General features: G+C 53.4%; 6 protein-coding genes across 6 annotated transcripts; 2 read left to right on the forward strand and 4 right to left on the reverse strand.

The window, feature by feature from the left end:
- Positions 1-1,195: 1,195 nt before the first annotated feature.
- ACET3X_005097 (uncharacterized protein) lies at positions 1,196-2,372 on the forward strand (the record flags this gene model as incomplete). The annotated part of the gene is made up of 2 exons (XM_069451265.1): positions 1,196-1,322; positions 1,378-2,372. The coding sequence occupies 2 exons, from the start codon at positions 1,196-1,198 to the stop codon at positions 2,370-2,372; spliced, it is 1,122 nt and encodes a 373-aa protein (XP_069307141.1).
- Positions 2,373-3,396: 1,024 nt separating this feature from the next.
- On the reverse strand, positions 3,397-5,956 carry ACET3X_005098 (uncharacterized protein). Its single transcript, XM_069451266.1, has 5 exons — positions 5,813-5,956; positions 5,578-5,618; positions 5,465-5,526; positions 4,945-5,416; positions 3,397-4,867 (listed from the first exon to the last, which is right to left on the reverse strand). Exons 3-5 carry the CDS (start codon positions 5,476-5,478, stop codon positions 3,719-3,721), a joined length of 1,635 nt encoding a protein of 544 aa, XP_069307142.1. The 5' UTR covers positions 5,479-5,526; positions 5,578-5,618; positions 5,813-5,956; the 3' UTR covers positions 3,397-3,718.
- A 195-nt stretch (positions 5,957-6,151) lies between these two features.
- Positions 6,152-8,926, reverse strand: ACET3X_005099 (uncharacterized protein). The gene is made up of 2 exons (XM_069451267.1): positions 7,194-8,926; positions 6,152-7,140 (listed from the first exon to the last, which is right to left on the reverse strand). Exons 1-2 carry the CDS (start codon positions 7,955-7,957, stop codon positions 6,495-6,497), a joined length of 1,410 nt encoding a protein of 469 aa, XP_069307143.1. The 5' UTR covers positions 7,958-8,926; the 3' UTR covers positions 6,152-6,494.
- Positions 8,927-14,767: 5,841 nt separating this feature from the next.
- Positions 14,768-15,646, forward strand: ACET3X_005100 (uncharacterized protein; the record flags this gene model as incomplete). Its single annotated transcript, XM_069451268.1, has 1 exon — positions 14,768-15,646. The coding sequence occupies one exon, from the start codon at positions 14,768-14,770 to the stop codon at positions 15,644-15,646; it is 879 nt and encodes a 292-aa protein (XP_069307144.1).
- Positions 15,647-17,892: 2,246 nt separating this feature from the next.
- ACET3X_005101 (uncharacterized protein) lies at positions 17,893-19,968 on the reverse strand. The gene is made up of 2 exons (XM_069451269.1): positions 19,343-19,968; positions 17,893-19,284 (listed from the first exon to the last, which is right to left on the reverse strand). The coding sequence occupies exons 1-2, from the start codon at positions 19,683-19,685 to the stop codon at positions 18,083-18,085; spliced, it is 1,545 nt and encodes a 514-aa protein (XP_069307145.1). The 5' UTR covers positions 19,686-19,968; the 3' UTR covers positions 17,893-18,082.
- Positions 19,969-20,074: 106 nt separating this feature from the next.
- Positions 20,075-22,593, reverse strand: ACET3X_005102 (uncharacterized protein). Its single transcript, XM_069451270.1, has 4 exons — positions 22,279-22,593; positions 22,161-22,232; positions 21,373-22,112; positions 20,075-21,278 (listed from the first exon to the last, which is right to left on the reverse strand). The coding sequence occupies exons 1-4, from the start codon at positions 22,320-22,322 to the stop codon at positions 20,770-20,772; spliced, it is 1,365 nt and encodes a 454-aa protein (XP_069307146.1). The 5' UTR covers positions 22,323-22,593; the 3' UTR covers positions 20,075-20,769.
- Between the last annotated feature and the right edge of the window lie 1,389 nt (positions 22,594-23,982).

The following is a 23,982-nucleotide window of genomic DNA, read 5'->3' on the forward strand; positions in this document are numbered from 1 at the left end:
AGTGATCTAGAGTCGGATCATCTGATCACTCTCTGATGGATTTGTGAACAGTTCAAGGACCCCACAATCCCCTCACGGGCTTACGACTATCCGCCTACCATTAGGACTAGACCTCACTAAGGCAGACTTGGGCGCGGGACCACGCGGTACTGTGACGGCTCGCTTGCGTGTATCAAGGAGGCAGCCCAAGATTCAGGGAAATTTGCAAAGGCTCGGGGGGACGGCATGTACACTTGGCAAGACCATGGGAGGCCATGCAAAATGGTGAGGTTCATTGGTATCAACGAGTTGACGCAGGGAAGAGACCCACTATAGCAGGGTGGGGCATTGGAGGGATTTGGTGTCGACTATTACCGCCTGCAATAGCCGACAGCGGTTCTTAATAATGCCTCGACATGCCACTTTTTACTCAGCTCAGCTGCTCTCACCCCATGGCGGTACGCAGGTAATGTTCAGACAATGTTCCTAGCACATCCTCACCTATATGCTAGAGCACTCCCGCCTTGGAGACTGCGGATAAGATGTCGCTAGCTGTACTATGGAGTCTATTCCAAACTACTACAGCAGATCATGCTAACGCAGGCGCGCGGCACGGGAGAGCCGGACGAAGCGTACCGTCGTTAGGCGTCCCAAATGGCAATAGCGTTCGCTGCGGTCCGACTCGGGAGTCGTTGATCAACAACCCCAAACTCCTAAGATCGGTATGTCTTTGCGCCAGAACTCGTTGATGAGATATCAATATCGGAGTTATGTTTTGCCCGCCGAGTGGGAAAGTGCTCAAGGGAGGGCGATGCTCTAGACTACCAACTGAACGTGCTCCACAATGCTGGGGCAACGGAAGTCCGGACCTCGGGAGCTGGACAGCTGAGGACATTGTTGGTAATAAAGCAAACTGCATCAACGGCCCGGCTCCACATCAAAGCAGGGTAGCGATCTGCGAACCTGGGCTGGAATTCTTGCCATTAATCAGATCGAACCAGGAACTCCTGGGCGATAGAAGCGACGTACAATGCGTGTCTTACCCTGGTGCTTCAATCTCAGTCGTTTCGCCATGGCGGCGGTATTGCAAGCCACACTCTTCTGGCATCGGCATTTCATAATGCTGCTGCATTTAGATGTAGCCGGCTGATGCCATTTGATCGCAGTTTCTTGCTTCGTCCTGTAATCCACACGCTTGTCAAACATCTCTGAAGTCATGAGTGAACCGACAGATTCGAAGCAGCCAGCTATCTTTGCCATTACCATCTTGTTTGCTTCTGTCAGCACTCTTTTTGTAGGTCTGCGACTATATCAGCGGCTTCTGATCAAGCATTTCTATTGGGGTAAGCTGCCTACAAACCATCGTCTTCTACAACAAATCGCTAACAGGCTAACTAGACGATGGACTCATATGCATGGCATGGGTACTCGCCGTTGCACAAGCGAGTGTGTTCCTCAAGTTCGTCGTTTTGACCAACCAGGGACATCACATCTGGAATATCCCTACACCCACCGTTGAACAACGTGTCGAGGCGGACAAGTGGAACATGGCCCAGCAGTTACTATACAACCCGATACTGTGCCTTGTCAAAGCATCGATACTGGTCTTCCTGATAAGATTGGGTGACCAGAGAATGTTCATCTACTGGAGTCTGCATGGCCTCTGGTGGTTCAACATGGGCCATATGGTATCCGTCTTCTTCGCGGCTTTGACGCAATGTCTGCCAATCCACATGTACTGGGACCACTACTACACGGACCAGATTGTCGACGGCAAGACAGTCAACCCAAACTACGACTGTTATGACATGGCCACCTTCTCCCTCGTTACCGCTGGGCTCGCCATCTTGACAGATGTACTTATACTCCTCGTGCCCGTGGCAATGATGTGGAACCTGCGCATGGCCCTCCGCCAGAAATTTGCGGTCGGGGCCATTCTATCTGCCGGCTGGATTGTGGCCATCCTCGGTATCGTTCGGTTCAAAGCTTTCTACGACTTTTGGTATCCACCTAGCACATTAACGGATCCCACGTACAATACTAAAATTACACTCTCCGGTATCGAAGTCAACGTCGCGATCATGACCGCGTGTGGCCCCGCGCTCAAAGCCCTAGTAACACGATGCGCGCCGCATTTCTTCAGCACCAGAAACAGCACCCGCCCTACCGCGAACGTGTACTACCCCCGTGAATACGAGATGACTTTGGGTGCCGGTACACATAGGAACGATCGATTCATTACGACGGCGGTTCACCGACACGGCAACGATGGCGATAGTCAAGAGTATATTGTACGCAGCGGTAGTTCGCATACGAAGAACAAGAGCTTCGAAGCAGACTGGAGAGAAGTTGCTGTGTCGGTATCACGTAGCAGTACACTGCGTACCAGCTAGGACTGGGTCACGCGTCCGGAAGGCAGAGATATAATTTTGAACTCTAGAACACACATAATCGTGGGACAATGACGAAAAGGCCGGGTTACGGGGTCGGTTGTCTTCTACAGTCTTGGTGGTAAGCGTCCCAAGAAGGATTCCGTAAGGTACCGTTTGTGCATGCTTTCGCGGAGGCTTTTCAAAACGGGCGGATGGCTCTCTTTTGTAGTGTGAAGGGAGATGGCTAGGTGTACTCCATGCAGATCTCTGAACAGTAACGAAGTTATTGCGACACTGTATGCAGCTCAGAAGGTCTGGAAAAGGAAAGGCTCTTCAAAAGACGAGCTCCTTCGCGAGTCTAATGTGGAATCCGCAGAGCCCTGAGTGGATAGACTTGACGATGATGCCTGCCATCATAGGCACTCTAGTCAATGGCAGCTCTGATGTCTGGGACGTCAGCCTTGTCATGTCTTCCTCCATGAACTGTCACACCATGATGTCTGAGACTGCCGAACTTGCACCTCAATATAGACCCGAATGTGCAGAGACCCGTGTCTTCCTGGCCTTGGAGGACTGGTTCTTAAGTGAGAGGGTCTCTCCGGATGTGAATTGTCATGACGTGCCAGCGTACTTCACTTGCTGAGAGAGGAGAGAGATTCCTCATCGGTTGGAAGGTATCCGATCATTGGGTTGGAAGAGGAAGAAACGCATGAGAAACAAGAAAGAGCAAGAAGACGAGCACGAGGATGAGAGCGGCAAAGAACATGACAGAGGCCATAATTGAGAGGAACAGGAGGGAAAGGCACCGACTCAGCTAGAAAAGAAAAGAAAATCAACACCGCTGCACCAGCATAACCCTCTGATTAGGGCCCGGATTCAGATCGCTAGACACGAATCATGACAGTCAATACAAGCGGTAGATGGAGAAAGCCTCGCACTACTATTGTTGAATATTTGGGCTCGCAAGACACCTTGGACATGTCTTGCTGGCTGCACATACGCGCAGAGAGTTACTTCGGATACGCTGCATGGGATTTGCTTTTTCCTTTGCATCAGAGCGTATCGCCCAGAATAATGAGATAGTAGATTTTCCTTCATAATGATGGTCTACATTTAGAGTTTTGTCTCTTTTACTTCCTAGGTATCATATGCGTATGCCACGTCAATGTCGTCTATCGCCAGTTCATGCTTCTTTCGTAACTGCGTAAGCTTTCCCATTGATTCCAAACTTCTCAACTCCAAAAGCAAATCATCCAAGCCCAGCTGATCACTATTTCGGTGGCGTTCTTTCGGTTCTCCGTGACTGCTGATATTCCTGCTCAGCAGGATGGTATCTAGCCTGATGACAGACAAACGCGAGATTCCAACTAAAAGCTCGCATCCCCGTTGATCTTCATGTCACTCACACCATTGGCGATACCTTCTGCACCAAGGCCATTCGCCGCGCCACTCTGGTAGTCACGAGTGATCTCTTCAAGCATACCGGCACTGGCAGCAACGAAGCCCAAGTACGGCCTACTTGGGTCTAAAACACGCGAAAGATATTCCGGGTGGAATTGGACACCAACGTACCAGGGGTGGTCCTTGATCTCAATAACCTCCATGCGTACACCCGCGTCATCTTTTCCGACAAAGCTCAAGCCACCCTTTTCGAGCGTCTCGATGTAGTCGGGGTTGACTTCGTAGCGGTGACGGTGCCTTTCAAGAATCTCCTCCTTGCCAGCGTATAGAGCGCGGAGTTTAGACCATTCGCTACCTGGCTGGAAGAGAGTCGGCCGGAGACCCAGACGCATCGACGCGCCCATGGTGGTCTTGTCGACCTCCGGCATGAACATGATGAGCTTGTTCTGGGCATCGCCGTTGAACTCCTCGGAAGTCGCATCCTTGATACCACAGACATTGCGAGCGTACTCGATGACGGCGATTTGCATGCCTAGACAGACACCAAGATATGGCTTCTTGTTCTTACGCGCCCAAGTAGCTGCCGATATCATACCTTCTGTGGCACGCTGACCGAAACCGCCAGGTACAAGGATACCAGATGCCTTGACGACCTCATGCCAAGCGTTGTGGTACTTTGCAGGGTCTGTCTGTTGACACTTGGGCTCCAAATGATCCGAGTCGACCCAACGAATGTCCAGCTTCCTCCTGCATCGCATCGTAGCGTGCTCCAGCGACTTGATAACTGACAAATATGAGTCCTGGAGCTCAACGTACTTGCCGACCAACGCAATCGTCACCGGGTCGTGGAAACGGGTGTCATGACCTGTAAGCGACTGCCATTGTGCCCATGTGTGGTTGCCCTTCTGTAGCATTGAGGGCGAAATAGATGCCTGTTCAAGAGCAAGAAATTGGCGGACCATGGGAATCAATTTTTGTTGCTCGAGAAGCATAGGGACCTGGTAAATCGACGGCATGTCACGTACGACCAGGACTTGTTCGTTCTCGACCTGGCAGAAATGGGCAATCTTCTCAACGGCAGAGGCTTCGAGTTCGCGTTCGCATCGACAGGCAATCTAGATCCGTCAGCCATTCAGTCACATCACAGCTTTGCCAACACACGGGGGTTCAAGCTGGATCGAAATGAACGTACCAAGTCCGGAATCAGACCATTACTCCTCACCGCCTTGATGGCCTGTTGCGTAGGCTTCGTCTTCTGCTCGCCGTGAATGACAGGCACGTATGAGACGTGGATCTGCATAAAGTTGTTCTTGCCCGCGCGGCGCCTCAGCTGGCTCATAGCCTCGATGAAGGGCATGCTCTCGATGTCGCCCACTGTTCCTCCCAACTCGATTATGCAGACGTCAGGCTCCTCGCCTGAGTCATCGACGGGTATCCGCGCGACCTTCTCGATCCAGTCCTGAATCGCATCGGTAATGTGTGGGACGACTTGCACAGTCTTACCCAGGTAGTCGCCCTTGCGCTCGCGCTCGATAACGTGTTGGTAGATCTTTCCCGTGGTGATGTTGTTGTCGCGTGTGAGGGTAATGTTGAGGTAGCGCTCGTAGTTACCAAGATCAAGATCAACTTCGCCGCCGTCGGAGAGGACGAACACTTCGCCATGCCTACATATTCTTTAGTCCAAAGATTTCAGTGGTGTTGGTGAAGCCTACTCCTTCGGGTTCATAGTCCCTGCATCTACATTGAGATAGGGGTCGACTTTGATCGATGAGACGTGCTACGACATCAGCATGGTCAGTGGAGCGCGTCGTTCCGCTGCACTTATCTTGAGGCCGATCGTCTTGAGCAAGAGACCCGTAGACGAGGCTGTGACGCGTCAATTAGAAGCGGTACAAAGAAAAAGGAAGATTCTCGTGTATGAATTGCTTTGCAGCGGTGCAATACGGCAAGTCTCTCTGAGCCATGGCCGCTTAACGTCTGAGATGCTCTGCGCAGACCGCAGAAGCCCTTTGGAGACTCGGGCTCGCGTGACGCTTTCTGCGCACGTCATAAGAGCTTACCTATGATACCCTGTATATACGCATTAGTGGTGATCAAAGGCGCGGCAACCCGCAGCTTACCTTCCCCACGCCGCTGATGACGCCGCCAGACACAAGCACGTATTTCATGATGTTTTGCTTTTGGTGCCTCAATCGGTTATGGGGAAGGGGAGGGAAGGAAGAAAAGCTGAGATTTTGCACGCGTTAAGTTGGAAAGAAAATCTACGCATGGACCATCTAGCGGGGCTGATGCCCGCACTAGCGTCCTCTCGAGGCGTGAGGCTTGCCTAGGCAGGCGACTTGCGGCCATCAACCCTCGGCGAATCTTTGCCTCACAGCTTCATTGTCGAGGCATAATGCTAATAGCCTAGCTAGCGACTCTTCATGTTATTTGCAAATAAGGGCTATCAAAATGGTATCGTGCTCCTTTCCGTCGAATATCAAAAGCATTACAATAAAGCCGCCGCACCGAGTCTTCCGACCCCTCGTGTTGCGTGAACGCCATGCAAACAGCCTCATCGCTACCAGCCAGTCAATCAAGATGTATGTCGTCCGAGTGAATGTTCTTCGTTCATCATGTCGTCAAGATGCAAGTCGGTATCTGCGAAAAATGCTCCAGATAACCCAGATAGCAACCCCACGCCGTCCGTTATAGTTGATGCTTGTGAGAAAAATAAACGCCGTCGAGGTTGTGTCGGGATGGTTATTCCCTGCGTCTTCGCTTCAACTCTTCCTCGTCTTTGTTGTCGTGCTCTTGACTCGCGGTAAGTCGCTTGCGCGCCAGTGCCTTCTCGTTGCCCTTCTTCACTTGAATGTTGCATCCTTGTAACTTCAATGCTCGGGTGAGAGCACTGCTTGGTCGCATACCGGGAAAGTCCTTGGCCGTGTAGACAGTGAAGACGTCGCTCAGGACTTCGGTAAGTATTGGCGAAAATCCTCCCACATGGAGGTTCATCGGATCGATGCGCATTAGGACGAACCGAAGTCGGTATTTGCCATGTGTACGACAAGAAAGGTCTGGAAAGCAGAAGAAGCAGCCTTCGGCATCATGCTCATCCTTTGCTACTGATGGCGAGGCCACGAGCTGGCCCATTAATCGCCGCGTCGTTCGCCGGTCGGGCTGTATGAGTGCAGTCTCTTCGTTTGTTCCCTCGGCATTCCAGAGTGTGCAATGAACCACGTTGAGCGAGTAACGCAGCTCTTCTTGTTCGGCGGCACCAGTTTTCGGATCTGTTACAAGTAGTTGGATGATTGGCGGAGGGTCAATTACCCTTCGGTCGCGTTCTCCGAACCCACATGCTCGCGCGGCGATGGGTTGTTGCCGCACACGAAGTTCATAGTTCAAATTCCTGTATGCGTTAACGGGAGGTCACTTACTTGATCAGCGTAGAAGTATCCTTACAGTTGCTCGTTGTACACCGGCTGTGGTATCGAACCTGGCAATGGAATCGCTCGATGCTGTTTTTGAGGCGGAGCGGCAGTTGCAGATGGCTCCGAATACGAGATAGATCCGGAAGGGGCTGTTAGGGAGCCCCGATGTGACTGTGAGTGCTGATGGGAGCCTACGGATCCGCGGAATGGAGTACTGCTCGATGCATAGCTCGGTGTGTACCCAGGTGACGGCAGTGGCGGATATGACCTTTGCTGCAAGGCCTCTACTGGGGATGTGAGAGACGAGTATGGCTGCTCGTGGTGTTGGCTGTGATGGTAGTGCCGGGAATCTTCGTAAGCATAGCGGTGTTCTGTCAATCTGCGCGGTCCTCTGCTGTCGAATTCGGAACGTGGTGAGATGGACGGGCCATATTGCTGAGGAGAATATGGAGGGTCTGATCTGGGTGGGGTGTAGGAATTTGAATGTTGTAGTAGTTTCTCAACAGGAGCTGCCGATCTGTGTACGGAGGGCGGCTGAGGATAGTCGTGTCGCGGAGGCAATCCAGCATGAATCGAGGGCAGATGATTGATGGAGGAGCGGAACTGGTGATCGGACCGGGGTGGTACAGCGTCTGGCGGGATCTCTAGCGGGGGGAGTCGGCGGTGAGAACAGTCGAGGAAGCCAGGGGCCGAGAAGATGGGAAGTTTCTGGGTCTCAGTCATATCTGGAGCAGGACGAGAAGTCGTTGTCAGAGGGAGCGACGGCGGCGGAGGAGGTGGAGGTGGTTGGGACATGCGTGTATTATTATTTGGCCGGGCCAGGACACGATGCACGAAGCCGCATTGGGATGTTGTTTGTGTCCAGTTCGGAGGCTCTTTTCAAATTGGGAGCAGCAGGGAGTGGTGCAGTGTTGGACAAGACGTCAGGAATGGGGGCACTGCCTCGAGTGTGGCGGCGTTGATAGTTTATAGTTTAATGTCCCTTGTAGGCGACCCTGTACGTATCTGGATCGCCAGCAGCCAGATCGACGGTCAGATGCTTGGATTCAGCAATGGCGACGTTGAAGTGGAGGCGCTCTGACGCCTTAAAACAACGGGCGCCCGGGAAGAGGAAAGGATGCAGACGGGGGTGGGCCCGCAGCACCCTGTTCACTCGCAAGCCTCACGCCGACCGTCTAGAGTAGCCGGCTCGGAGCATAAATTCTGACCAGGACAGCGATAAGTGCAGCGAGTGGGTGCATGGATCCGAGCTTGGCGGGCAGCTGTTATTCCCCAGGTTTCTGACTTGGGTTGGTGCAAGCGATATGAAGGCCGGGAGATGGGCACTATGTACAGTACAAGCAGGTGAAATTTGTGGAGAAACGTAGTCATGTCTGTTCCTCGTGGTCTAGGGGATTGGGTGAGCTAGTCGGTGCATGTGGTCTCTGCGGCAGTCCACTCTGTCTTCTCACCGCGTTCGCAGCCCATGCAGCTGGAGACTTTGGGACGCGAGTGGCCCAGGACTCGTGTCTAGCTCCGAAACTGGCTTCGCAGTATTTTCGTGGGGCGTCACCGAATAGGCTGGCGGCCGGGTAAAAGAGAGACAAACAACGGCGTCCCGGTTTCGCAGGCACGTCTGTTTCGAATCAAGACGGACCGGGGTGTTGCACACTGTGACCGGGCGGCAGCCAATATGGAGCAATATGCCAGATATCACGCAACTCGGTCCACGGGCGCTGGCGAGTGGAGGGTAGCATCGCGAGCGGCAGACGCTTTCACATTCGGCGAGGGTCCAGATAAAGTGAAGGAGCAGCTGCAGCGCGAACCTAGGAAAGGCTTGACGGGCCCATCTGTCAGAGCGGGCGCAGGCCAATGGCGAGGCTGGAGGATTGCGGCTAAAAGCGATCTGCCCTGCGACGCCTTTCTTGTCCGTCTCCGCGCACCCACTTGGGATGGGTGGGGTCTGCTGCCATGCTGTATGTGTGCTATAGGTGGCCCAAACTCTGCTGGTGGTGAACCCAGTCAGGACGGCTACCGGGCTTTTGGAAGACGGCTGCCGTCTCATGCGTCCATCACTCAGTGACATGAGACATTGCCTTTGCACCTGGCTATCGGACTCGATAGCCCACGGGCACGGCCGCCCAAACGATGTCGGTGGCTTGCGCTTGCCCCAGGCGGGCGACCGTTGTCGTTAACAGCAGACATTAAGACAAACATATATCGCTTCTATGGCTGCGACGCGAATCACGGCGGTTCGCTTGCGGCGCAACGGTTTGAGGAGAGTGGCAGGAGATTGGGAGAAGCGTCATGGGGTGTGTGTGTGTGTGTGTGTGCTGTTCAGCGGGTGACTTGAGCATGGTATGCGGCAGTTGTACCATGCAGACTGATAATATACGGTGTGAGGCACAATAACCAGACCCAGCCATGATCAACCAGACTTTGTGCATCGTCTACAGGGCAAGGAGCGAGAGGGAGAGGGAGAGTAAACTCGATTAGCAGTGCAGGTCAAGTTTGATCTGGACAGGCGCCTATTTTCCAAACCTCGGAACACTCATCGCCTGAGTAACAGAGTTGCAATGGCACCCTGGCAGACGGCACCTATTTGGCAGTGCTAGCGCCGCTCCTCCTATTGCTTCCTCTACTCATTCAGGCAGGCTCCATCTCTGATATTGCTGCCCGCACGGATCCAGCGTACCTGCGCTGCCCTCTCCCTAGCCTAGCCTAGCCGCGTCCGCTCTGTGCTACCTCGAGCGGGCGCATGTCTACTTTGACACACTCATCCTTTCCTACCCCTCACCTCCCATCGTGACATTGGCTTTGGTGGACAGGTCAGCCAATTGTTCTACCTGGCACGTGTGGTAGCCAATCGTCTGCCCGAGCACACCTGCCGTCTTTGGGATTTACGCGACTTCCCAACCTGCTGACCACTCACCTCCCACTTTGCACTTCTCTCACCGCCCGTTCCCTGCCCCCTCCCCCCTCCCCCCCTCTCCAAAATATACATCACGCTGCTGCTCGACAGCGCATGAATCACGTCGCCACTCGTCCACCACAGGCCGACCAAGAAACTCCCCGGCCCCGATCGACACGCAGCCTCGGCGGAGCCGTCATGGCTACTGAGTTTGGCAACTACAAGGGTAGGCGTGCGAACCGATCTCACCAAGACGGGCTGTTGGCGTCCTGACACGTTCTCAAAGCGGCGTCTACTCGGCAATGGCTGCCTTTGCTTTCGACTCGTACTGACTCGCCTGCAGATTATAGTGGGGTGTCAAAACTGCCTGCCTCTGCGACTCACCTTCTTGACCCACGTCTAAAAATCCTGGCTACGCTGATCCCCGGAATCTTCGCCGCCAAGCATTGTTTGGACATCGGCTGTAATGCTGGCAGTGTCTCAATCCAACTATGTAAGTGTAGGAAGGATACCCCTGCAACCTCCTGCAACCGACTATTACCACATCTTGTCGATATTGATCAACGCGCAGCCTTTGATTTCCATGCGGCATCTGTCACTGGCATAGATATCGATCCCAAGCTGATTGCCCAGGCCGAGAAGCTCCTGGCCCTGCGTGCTTCCCGTGCCAGACCCCCCACGAGTAGCTCGGCACCCGTTGTCGACTACTTTCCCATATCGGCCGTACTCACTCATGGCTACCGGATTGAACCGCAAAACAAGGCTGCGCATAGCGCATCCACTGTGACATCTGCCTGGCCGCGTGTAACCTTCTCCTCTGCAGATTGGGCCGTACCCTCTGGCCACGACGTCAAGGAGTCATACGATGTGATCCTGGCATTATCCGTCATTAAATGGATCCACCTCGAACATCGAGACGCTGGTCTACTTGCTTTCTTTGACAAGTGCGCGTCGTCGTTGCGAACAGGTGGATACCTCGCTATTGAACTCCAGGGCTGGGATTCATACCAAAAGGCCGTTCGCCCAAACCATTCTCCGCATTTCCAGCAGGCTTTGAAGGAGCTTAAGTTACGACCGGAAACTTCATTTGACACCCTCCTTGCGAACCAAGGCCTACACCTCTGCGCTTCATCAGATGAACTTCCTCGTCGCATCAATGTCTATCGAAAGGCCTGAGCAGTTTCTGGACATATCGCTAGTCCTGGACAGTCTGCCCCTTGGATCACGTTTCATCGCCTTCTAGTACCCGATCTTTAGCATCGGGAATTACCATTTCATCTTGCTTGGGAGACGTTCAACTAATCCATGGCATTCCCCACTTGGACTAGTCGTTACAGTCTGGCGCACAGTCACTTTGCAACCATCACCCGTCCCTTGCCTTATCGGCGCCTATTGCACCTGGACTCTCTATTTTGTTAGTTGGTGAAATTTGGATGGAGTATTGCTATTCACGAGACTTTGACTACTATCCCAAGCCGCGGTCAGTTACCACAAACGGCTGGTCTGCGCTCCACTTTCTTGGGGTTCTCCAGGCCTGAACCCTGCATGCCGATCCTCCCTCCTCACCATTCCGGGTCCCATCCCTCCATGCATCGTACGATTGCGGCAGCTGTGTAAGTAAAGATCGACCAAATAACAGGATTTTTCAAAGTTTCGGTCTAGATGTTCGCCTCAATATCGAGATATGCAGCTACAACCTGGCCTTGGTCGTGGTAGTGACCTTGAAAACCGTCTGGCATGAGGTTGCGAAACCTGCATTAGCTGCAGGACTAACCAGTGATGGCTCGGAAGCCTTTCGGCATACACCGGATACCCAACTCTGTGGTTCTCCAGACCGTAGGTCACATGTCGTCCGCTAATGCAAACCTTATCCCACACCCAGTCTCGTGCGAGCCGAGGTTTTTTTGCTCTACTATCACGACTGCTATGAGCCGCAGCATCCCTTTTGTAACGTCATTCCCTGTGGCTGGTCCCATATGTTTCGATACTTGTTGATCGCCTTCCGGTCAAGATGAGGTGACAAATGCTAGGTCACTAAGAGGCAAGTGCGGCGAATCGTTAGTACCATGATTTGACCTAGTCCTGCCATCGGCGACCGGTTGTGAACCATCGCAGAAACTGAAATTGTCAAACGCTCGTTGATAGGACGACTGATGATCTTGTGAAGGAGGAGATGCAATGTGACATTCTCATCACAGTCGAACCATTTCCGCCTTGGTGACTTCATGGATACGTAAATCTCTCAAGTCTCTTTCCGTTCTTCCTGATTCTCCGCGATTGCCACAGAAGTACGGGCACTTGGCTCCTCTGACCAGCAGGCATCGAAGAACAGCTCGTAATTGCTGAAAAGCTGGCTGTTCTGAGAGCTCGCCGCAGAAGGCACCATATATTATCACAAGTCTTGACCAAACGATCGGTCTGCTACTGAGCCTACACTGTATCAATCTTCACCTGTTAGAAGCGATTGAACTGGGGTCTTGTTCGAAGAGCACGTCCTACGTTCTGCAAGATACATCTAGAAACACAAGAATGCATATAAACTGAAGGCTTGGTAGTTTGACCAATGTTCCTGCTAGATACACCTTGCATGGTCTCGAGATCTCATGGGGTGCTTGATCTCCCAGTCGGAGCTAGACCTCGCGGAAAGCTGATACCGCACAGCCAAACCAATATTCAGTCTCGACCGCGTTTACATAGCCGTACAGTGGCAGAAGCTTGCTTCCCTAGAGGTCGTGCCATAGAACACCAATGCAGCATGCTGTGAACTGTCAGGTTCACCGCAGCGATGCATGGAGATATGATCTTGTCTCTGGTGGGAAGAAGAGGCCGATGATGCACTCCCCTGCCAACCGAGCAATATTCCGACTATTGTCGTTCAGGAAGCCTTAGCCTATCGGGATCCAGCATCTCTGCTTGCCTGGGTTGCACAGCGGCCAAGATGGCCACCGATAAATGCACCGGCAGTTTCTCTCTAGCCGAGAGGGTAAATCAACATGGATAGCCCTTATGTCGTGCTCGAGAGCGTCAGCTCTGGCTACCCAACTGCAGCGTGGTATCTTGATCGTAGACGGTATCGCGATTTGTATTCTGACCATCATCAGTTCATTCAAATTCTACTGCTTTATGGATGACATGCAACTACATGGGAAGCTTGGCTGATATTGAGTAAGCTCTACACGGAGTTTGTGAAATTGGGGAATGCCGACTAAATGGGGCTGTCCACTGATGGACAACGCATCGACGGATAGCTGCATCGTAGACACACCACATCCCACACGACAGCGCCCTACACAAGTGATGCTGCCCAAAGGCATGTTGTGAGCTGGCTCTGAGTGACAACACAATTACTGCACCTTGCGCTTATCTCCTTGATCTGGATCCTCGATGATAACACGCAAAGAACAACGTAACGGTATTGAAAAACTGTAGGCAAGGTGCAGGTCGCGTGTGCAGCAAGTAGAGCATACTACTGATAGTCACCACTATCACCACCTCTCGCGTCGTCCTGTATCCGTACTCGTTGTAGTTGTGATGCGCTGATCTTCACTCTTGCTGTTTTCACGGCAGCCCGTCTTGCAGCTACTTCGATTACGTATGCCAGGAAACCCAAATGATACCGGGCGTTCATGAACTTACTAGGGGCCATGCAGAACATAGTTTCTGCTGTGAAACCTTCCAGCACATCGCCCTTGCCTTGCCACGAACACTTGCATCTTGCTTCCGACACACGAACTCGACATCGGCCAGTATGTTTGAAGGATTGCGCTGCAGGTAGCTCGAATTGACCATTTCCTGCGTTTCCTCGACGTGTTCAGATGAGAAAAGCACTGTCAACGCTCCAAGTCGGCGAAGCGCGGGGCTGGGAAATAGCCTCTGGCCACCTCACCTTGCCGCATCGGAGGCTTTTGTACCTTCAACAAATGCTCCTTCTTCCCTTCGCTGGACTTCGCAGGGACCGAACGCAAGGCGATACTAGCGACAGGACGATCCGCGTCCTTGGTTCGCGATGGCAATGATGCATAGCTGCTGGACTTTCTGCGGTGGCGGCACATCTCAGCTCGGATGGACATCCACTTGTAACTAGGCGCGAAGCCAAGCGCTGCACCATACGGGCTATATAATCTTCAAGCAGCGTGGAAGTAGGTCTCACGGGGTTTCTGTCGTCCTTCCTGACGTGTGTACCGGACCACGATTCAAGCTACGTAGCTTGCGCCGGAACTCCAGGCTGAGCCGAACAAAAAGCAACCATCTTCTCCCCCAAGCTGCGCCAGCCAGGTAAGCATCAGAAGCGCGCGTAGCATTAATGCGGCAGCACGTGTGTTGTTCACACCTCAGCTGCTGAGGCGTCAAGGAACGGGCGTCGTATAGGTCGCTTAGGGGGTATGAAACGGCTTCGTGCTGACCGTGCGATAGGCTTCCTTGACGAGTCTCGCGCGGGCGCCTCTCACGATCCCTCTTGCAGATCTCTGGTTATTTGACATCCTGCCGAAGTCAGACGTAAGCCGGATCCTTGCTTTTGCCAAAGCGAATGACCTTCCGAGCTTGGTCACACAGAGCTAGACAACACTCAACACGACTCGGCATCTTGCCGGAGCTACGGAGATCGACTACATATACATATGCCATCAAAAACCACTCGTAGAACAAAGCAGACCGACGCCGAGCGCTGATCTCCGCTTACCGACCGCGAGCGCATCGAGCGCATCACCGAGGCCATGCCACCCGCGAGCTCCTCCTTCACGCCCCTCAACATCCAAGACAATGTCGTACCAGAGTGGCTGGATGCCTTCACCCTGACCGCGCCCCCAAACACCGACCTTTGGAGGAAACCACCATCAGGGGATATATCGACGGCTCCCATTCTCTACACCGCTTTGCGCAACCCATTCATAGTAGCAGAAGTTACAGTCTCAGCAGACTGGGAACTCGAATGGGACCAGGGAGGACTGGTCATATTTGCGGGCACGCCGCCAGGGCAGATGCCGGCAGCAACAGCAAACGCGACAACAACACTCGAGGTCCCCAATGTTGCAAGCATATGTTTGGATGACAACACGGCGCCAAGTTCCGCCATGTCACTCTCGCAAACCTCTAGTATTGACGATGTTGAGAGGTACGGTAACACATCTTCACAAAGCCCAGCAGAGAATCCAAATTCCAGGCCCCAAGTAGAGCGCGGCCCTCCACCACCGTACGTTGCTCCCGCGCCAGCATCCAAGTGGGCCAAAGTTGGGCTCGAGTTCTCCAGCAACGCCTGCCATGCCAGTTGTGTGGTCGCAAATGGCGTAGGTGCAGACTGGTCACTGAGCGCACTCCCGCCCCATCAACAACGACGCATGGACCTGCGCGTCAAGATTGAGCGCATCGGCTATGCGCTATGGGTGTCATACGAGGACGAACTGTCCGGCTGGAAGAAGCTGAGAGAAGTCACCTGGTTCTTCTGGGGTGTGGAAGACAAAGCCGTACGCGTTGGAGTTTATGCGAGTCGACCTGCAAACTTTGGCATCTCCGTGTGGGACCAGAGACACGCTGCAGGAATGAGTAGAGGAGATCGAGATCTATGCGTCGAATTTGAAGGTTTGGAGATTTTCTGATTTAGAAAGAGACCGCCATGTTTGAATTTCCGTCGCCATGTCTTCTTTCCCTTTGATTCATTGGCACATTTACGAGCTGTTCATGCGGTTTAGGACATATGCGCGGTTTCTCTCTTTGCTTCACAAATCTCTGTCATGTCTCCATGGCTAATCGTTTTGGCTGTGTGCGCGTCGTCATCGCTTTTTACGGTTTGTTTCTTTGTATCTATTCGCTTTTTGCCGCGTGCGGCGTTGCGTTGGCGCTTGCCACAATCTTCAGCTCCTTGTAGCGTCGCACCCAAGCTGTGGCGATTCTTCATGCACTGCCATCCCTCCTATTACATATCGTGTCTATCTCACCGCTTCTTCGCATCTGCTTGTTGTTGTTCAACACGATTGATAATGATGAGCGCTGGTGTGCCATCTCGCTTTTGACTTTCTCATCGTCATCCACCCTTGTTCATTACCTAGCATCTATCTATCTATATAATATCACAATTATCCGGTAGCTACTCAGATGTGTACACGATCCCAGTATAGAGTGCGTCTGGTGCAGTGGTGTAAGCTGAATGTGCCTTCTCAATGTGTGGTAATCATGTAAACGCACCTGCTTCGTGGAATCATGTTTGTTTACTGAACACCATCACACTTCCTACGGCGACAAACGCTCAGAGATACAACAAAGAATTGAAGTGAACGGCAACAGTCACGACGTAATGATGTGCACCAACGACAGACACAAATGTTGCGCGCAAACAACCAAGCTCATCTTGATGTCGCAACTCCGAGAAACATGTTTCATCAGCAGGCCAGAAGAAAAAAAATTTGGCTATTTAATCGTACCTAGATTACGGTCCATGGTAGCTCTGCCTTGAGCGACGCTGCAGATTGACTCTCGATCTTCCTTACGTATACGGCTCCTTTACGCTCGTCTACTCGTCACCTGATCCTGGACACAAGTTTCGATACTCGAAAGCATCGCAATCTCAATGAATTCCCTGGTACTAGGCCTGCTATTCGTCGCAGCGTGCGGACATGGCTGTACTCCAATGGAATCTCAACCGGTTGTGACCACGACCAGAAACGCCGTCGAAGGCTACGCCACACAGTCTTCGATTCGACAACAAACTACCATGTCTTTGCGCTCAAGCTCGCAGCAGAGCATATCAGGGGACACAGCCAGCATGCTGGCTCATATGCCTAATGTTGATCCTAAAGTGGCATGTTGGATTACTCCTTTCTGTGACTCGATCCTCACCGATTTCGCATACTGCTACAACATAACCGGAAATATAACCGATCCCAACGCGGATGATGGACGGAGCGAGGTATACCAACGCTGTCTTTGCAACGGCAGGGGGGATATGTACAAAGAGTAAGCGTCTGCGCCCCTTTGCTCGCCGCAGAATCTGCCGCATCTGACGTAAGAAAAACATAGCATCATCTTGAACCACGGGAAAGCTGAAAAAGACAATGTGATGCAGTGCTACGAGTGCATGAAGCAAGCCGGCGTCGACACCGAAGACGGCAATCAACCTAGCCGGCAGCTGGAGTGGAAGATCCATGACTTTTGCAACACGGAGACTCCGAACCTCTACGACCTGCTCTCTTCATTCCTGGTCTGGCTCAGGTCAACGAGTGTACCGGTCGACCACGACAACAGATTGGGTGACGTGTCAGCCATACTGACACTTGCCAGTCGCTTCACGAGTACGAGTGGAATGAATCAAGCTACTAGAACAGTCAGCCTGCCTACAAGCACACCGGGGGATGGGTCGTCCAGTACTCGTACATCCGAAGACGCAACGCCGACGCAGTATCTACAGCAAGTACCAAAGAACTGGCCTTACACGGCTTATGGCGTAGCGAGAAAGGCTGGCCAGACTACCTCTTACCCGCTGACGGATTCCAATTCGACGGGCGCAACGATGGCGTGGCTCTACTACAAGGTAGCCTGGAATCCACGACCATTGTTCACGCCGGCATCGGCCGGGAACGCAATGTATCAACCGGCACTTCAAGACTGGGTGCCGTCTCTTCTGGATGCAACAACATCTTCGTTTGTTACGGCAACAAGTCCTACGTTGCCCACATTTACGTCCACGTCGATACCCATCACGCCTCGGATGATGGTGCCAACGCCCTCTACCGTAGAGCAAGAGAGAAGGCAAGGGGCCGCGACGGAGGGTTTATGGGGTGAGTTAGAGCGGGCGAGAGAGGCAATTCGACGACATGCAGAATAAGGCAACCAAGAGTTTGCAGCGTGAGACTATTTCGTGTCATGATTACGTATTAACTATACTATGTATCAACCTTCCGAATCGAAAGGGTTTCCTGTGTCGACACGGTTTATCCGAGAAACGCCAATCGCATGCCCTATGTACAAGCCCCACGAACAGAGGGGCTGGTGAAACGTATATACATTACCCGTATCAGTCTTCTTCTTCCATTACATTACTACATCTTGACTTCGGCAACAAGATATGGCCCAATGACACAAATGGCCGTCCAAACAACCATGGCACTCTCAACGCACAGCGTGTACGGTGCCTTGTAGATTGGCACCTCCTGCAGGCGGACCCAGATGGCGTAGAATGCGACGTAAAAGAAGTGCCACACGAGCATCCAGGGATGGGTGATGAGGCCAGCCAGCATACCACAAGGTTCACTGACACTCTTGCCGCCGCGGAGGAAGTACTTGAAGCAGCCCTTCTTGATGAGCTCTAGGTATTGGTTGTTGGCGGCGAAGAGACTGTAGAGAGCCATGGCCAGGATGTTGATGACGGAAGATCCGTTCTTGCGCTGCCAGTGGAAGGTCGACATGGCGGACAAGACGGCGGATGTATCCTCTAGAGTAGGGATGTTTGCGGGCGAGAGGAGGTTGGAGAGGAGGACTACGTCGTTGAAAGCCACAGTCATGCCGCCACCTGTGAGGGGATGTCGCATGTTCATGGCATCGCCCAGGACGATGAGTCCGGCCTGCTTTTGCGTCGAAGGAGGCAGGAAACTGTTTGGCATGGAGCGTAGTTTACCGGCTTCAATGGCCTTGCGGAAGGCGGGTTGGACGCATTCTGGGAGTTGGGGCAGGGCGACGTTGAGCATGTGGTTCTTGACACCTCCGTTCTTGGGGCTGGCCGAGGGCAGGTTCTCGGGTATGTCGACGAGGATGCGGGTTTCGTGGGTGCCGATCTGGTAGATGAGGATTGGAGGCGCGTCGCCGAGGATGACGTGACCGTGGTTTGGCATTGGGAGTTGAGCGTCGATCATTTCGAGCCCCCAGAACTTGCTGCGTACTTGAGGCTGGTGGGGGATGAATTCTTTGCGGAACTTGGAGGCGTAGCCGTCTGCTACGAGGGTAATGGCACCAAAGTAGTAGTCTTGCTCCCCGGCGGTCTTGGACGATACACCCACGACTTGGTTTGTGTAGTCGCTCTTGACCACGGATTCGACGGTAGTTTCAACGACGGTGACATTGGGCGTGGCCTTTGCCTTTGCACGTAGCTTGGAGATGAATCGGCCGTGGTGGAAGGATCGTCCTTCGGGTGCTCGCGAGGGGCTGGATGTGACGAGGTTGTCGGGGTAAGGGATGTGGACATGTTCCTTGCCGTAGAGGATCTGGTAGCCGTAGCAGGGAATGGCGTCAATGTCGTCGAGGCAATCTGTAGCGCCCATGTCAGCATTTCGTTGTCGAAGTCGACATGGAATAGGAAGCCATACCCCTCATGCCCAGCTTCTCCAGAGCCTTGACGCCGCCAGGCTGCAGCAGCTCGCCTACAATGCGATCCGGCTCCTTGAGGCTCTTCTCGAGCAGTATTACGCTTCTGCCCTGCTTGCCGAATGCGACGGCCGCTGCGCATCCAAGAATGCCAGCGCCGACAATGACGACATCGGCCTCGTGGTGTACGCGCCGCCTCTCTTCGCGGTAGTCGTTTGTTCGTGTGGATTCGGCCGTGGGTACGGATTGCGTCGATGTGGTTCGCTGCCGAAGCTGTGGGGACGGCGATGCAGAAACTCCAGGCGGCAGCTCTGCGAGCTTGGTGCCAGAGAACATTGTGAGCATGGCTGCGGTTGCTAGGGGGGTCTGTTGAGAGACCCAATCGAATGGTGCTAGTTTGTTTGTTTGTGCGGGAGAAGGCCCAAGACAATGGCTTTGGAAATGAGTGGGGGTGGTTGATGCGAATGCGATGGAGATGAAGAGTAGTGGAGATGGGCGCTCAATCAGCCTCGCCAAAACGTCACACGGCCAGAGAGAGGAGAAGTGAAGGCGACGCGACGTCAAGACTCGTGTTGATGCAGGGTCCAGCAGGCCAGGCACGCAGTCTTGGAGACAAATCCGAGTGGCGACCTCACGATCTTAAGCCGCGAGATTGGTGACAGGGATCGCCCTCACCGCCACGCCCACGCCCAGTTCTGCCAGGGGCACGCCTTCGCCGCCTGTGCGACATGGCGTGAACATCATCTCATCGCAACCCATCCGCTCTCCGTTTTTACTCGAACCACTCCGTCTGCCTGTCTGTGGCATGTCGGTGCTTGAAGGTTTTTCCTTCCTGTCGTGAGCCGCGCTTTCTGCTGCTTTACCAGCTCGCCGTACCTGCATATCGTCCCATGTTCGGCTCCGAGCTACCACACTTTTAAACTCTTCACTCACATATCATCATCGTCATTCACATTTAGCTGATGGCTCCAAGTACCTTTTCATGTCACGCACACTTGATCATTTCAGAATTGAACATCTCCTCTTTCGGAATGTATATACGAAAAGCCCTGCATGAGCAGCGCCGCGTACGCAAAGGTACTCTAATAGAAATTACGAATAGAGCTAGTAGATGGTGTAGCGTGCTGTAGTGTGTAGTGACTATCTGGCAGTAATGCAAATAACATGCGTCTCGTCGTGGTAAACTCTACACCTGTTTTCCCCCTTGCGTACGCCAGTCCGGCCCATCATCGAACCGTCTAAGCCATTGTTCCGTCGTCAGCGCGTCCGAGGCAATCCGTCCAGGTGAAGAAAAGATAGAAAGGAAAGAAAAAGAAAGTCGAAATCTATGCACGGGTGCATGTCAAATCCCACATCAAACGCCTCGCCAATGAAACATGGCCCCTGTGCGAATGGACAAAGGCCTGTTTGTATGTACAGTTGGGTTCATCTAATAGGCAGCGCCGGGGTTCGGGTTGGGAGGAAACATGGGCGACGCCATGGGGGTATCGACCTCCATGATGGTCGACTGCCTTTCAGCATATTGTTTCTTGACATCGACAGTCTGGGCTGGGCCAATGTGTGAATTGCGATAGTATGCCTCGTAGAACTCGCTCAGTCGCGCGTCCTTGGCTCCCTGACCCGGAGCGAACAGAGTGCTTGCGAGGCTGGGACGACGCTCCGCCTCATCGTCAGTCGACCCCAGGATGGAAGTGTGACCAGACTCGACTGTTGACGTGGCCGAGGCTGAGCGCTGTGCCTGTTGCTTTTGCCAAGTCTGAGTGTACGAATCTTGTTGTGGCGCATCCTCCTGAGAAGCTTGGTATGCTTGGAAAGTGCTTAGCCGGTTGCCGCTGCTGTAGATGCTGCTCGCATCGCTTCCGTCTCGTTCATGGCGTGGCGAGTAGGCTCGTGCCTGTAGTTGGATTTGGGGATGTTCAGGCGATGAAGGCTCAGAGTCTTGCAATAAAAGTTAGGGATGGCCCGATATATATCTACTAAATGCTAAAAGTACAACAAACAAAACAACGCACCGGGAGATTGTGTTACCTACTCGGCTCGTGGATCTGCACCCGAGGGTAATCGTACTCGGGCGACGGAGAGCGCGACTCTTTCCTCAATGCGTGGCCGGGGATAGATGGCAGCTTGGCTGTAGGCGGGTTGTGAGGCGACAGCGGCGTTGGCGACTGGCCAGGCGAGTTGTGGTAAGATCCCTGCTGCGACCTGACGCCGTCATCGCCCGTGTGGTGTGAGACAGTGAGAGCAGGCGCAGAATGCTGATGGTTAAGGTCGGCGGGTGACATGGATCGCGGAGATGTAAAGCCCTCGCTGTCGCTGTCGGAGCCGCCAAAAGTTGGAGAAGGAGGACCACGCGGGTGGCCAGGCGAAGGAGGAACTTGGAGAGACATGTCAACAGCACCGTTGTGGTTGCGTCTTCCACTAAGCTCGGCCTCGGAGGGACGGAGCTTCATTGTGGGTGGAGAAACTCGTTGTGCGTTGGGTTCCTTGGTAGCGTTGAGGTTCAGGCTGAGCATGCTATTGTTGGCGGATTGTCCCTTCATGAGTGGCGAGTTGACACTGCCTCCGACCAAGGTGCTGGTGCTCATCGTTGGGTTGTCGCCCATGACAGATCCTGCTCTTGACGTGGGTCGCGATTGAGCAACACCAGCATAGAAACCAGCCTCAATGGCACGGATACCGAACAGATCGCCCTCATCCTTCTCACGCTGGTTCAGTTCAACAGTGTCCTCCTTGGGTCCAGCCTCTAGCTCAGTTTGTTTCGCCTTCTTCAACCTTGCTATCGTTAGTTCACGTAGCCCTCACGGTAACATGGCCACTTACTTCTGACGGTTGAACATCACTTTGATGAATCCAGCAAGGATAGTGAGAACCAACAGTGACAGGAAGACGACACTTTTCGAGATTAGTCTTGGTCTACCAAAGTATCTTGGAAACCTACATGTACTTGTACGCCAGGTCCAAGTTTCCAAACCAGTTCGACATTTTGGCGGATAGTGCTTTTGAGCAGGATTAATCGTTTGTCGAGTATATGTGGTCGTTACAATTGGGGTCGGCTAAAGAAAGTCCCGGTCGGTGCGGTTGTTGATGCTTATCGTCGTAGAGATTGTGAATGAGTGTCGGATCAAAGCAGAGGATATCCTGTTCCGGAAGGCGTAGTACGGGACGGTGTTATGAACGAAAGGACGTGTATACAAGATACACACTAGGGAGTGACTGGGATTGCAGGTCCTTGGAGGAGCGAGGCAAGACGAGCAGAGCAGCGGGGGATGAAGAGTAAAAGAGTGTAGCTTGGACAGGCGCGCGCTGACAGCTCCAGTAGCATGGCGCTATCCATACGACGTCGGTACGCATGGTTAAGATCTAAAAGCGGAGGCGACCGCCTAGGTTCTGGAGCCTGCACCTCAAGCGAGTCTCGAGACCAATCAAAGTCAGCACGGTGCCATAAACGGAAGGCTGATTCAGGTGGACTAACGAATTTAGTTGTGGTTTTGTTTGAGGGCGTCGTGATCCGGCACGCCCATGCAGCCTCAGCCCTGCTCTCGTGTCAGTGCCCTACGAAAAATTCGAAAGAGCTCTGTTCGTTGACAGTCTGGTCGCTCGTACAGCGTAATGACCACGACCGTCTGCCGACAGCGATATGTCGTCTTGTATTGCGCAGCAGTGCAGCGTGCGTACAGGAGGCAGCGCTTCAGAGGCTGGCCTTGGCTGGCGACTGCATCGGCAGTGGCAGCCTCCAAGCAGCCAGCGCCTGTGACGGCACAGTTGTGGCGCATCAGCCATCGAGCCATCGAGCCCGTGTCGTGTGTTGACGGTTCACCAAGGCATGATTCGCCTCTCGTCCCGACGAGCCCCTGACGGCGAGTATGGACTGCGAGAGGAACAGGAATGGCGGCTGTTCAGGCGGCCCATGTTGCCCCACTCTTTTGTGCTTGGCAGGGGAAAGGGACCCTAGGCTGGACATGGCGCTTGAGCAACTGGCCCCTGCACATGCTTTTTTCAGCTCAGCGAGCCCGACACCCACGCGCGGCATCCTTTTCTCGCTTTCTCGCCGTGCGATGGCCATCTCCCGGAGTCCCTCCGCTTGCTGTAATTTCCCGGAGCCCGGCAGCAATTGCTGAGGGTGATTATCGATTTCGTACCTCCACTTCCGCGACATCAACATACTTTGTCTGGCGGCCGCCGTTGACATCAAGGCCACGAACACCCAAGGCGCGCAAGATGCAAGCGAGCAGCAGATGCAGGGCCGCTGCTGCAGTCAATCCCACGCTTGCTCTGAACGATGCGTGACAGGAGTAGAACCTGTCGCACCAGGATGCAATCGGCCAGCGTCCGCGAAGACGAAACGTTTCGTTACTCGCTTCTGACTCCTTCAGCGGCGCGGTAGCTTCTCTCACGACCGATGCATGTAGAGGATCACAACCTTGCTCCGCGGCATAGCGAGTACGATGTGGTGCCCGTAAGCACGCCGTTTGCCGACTTCCGCTTACATGCGCTCTGCCACTCCCAACAGACAGCGAGCACGAAACAGCACACGTTTGTGCAACTGGGCGGACCGCGGCCACTGTCCAGCGTTGAGGTTTGAGAAGCCTTCAAATTTGTACGGTGACCGTTGGCGGAAAAAGGTTCATCATTGGCTTGGCAG

The sequence above is a fragment of the Alternaria dauci genome, chromosome 4 (genome assembly GCF_042100115.1).
Source record: "Alternaria dauci strain A2016 chromosome 4, whole genome shotgun sequence".
Lineage (NCBI taxonomy): Eukaryota > Fungi > Ascomycota > Dothideomycetes > Pleosporales > Pleosporaceae > Alternaria > Alternaria dauci.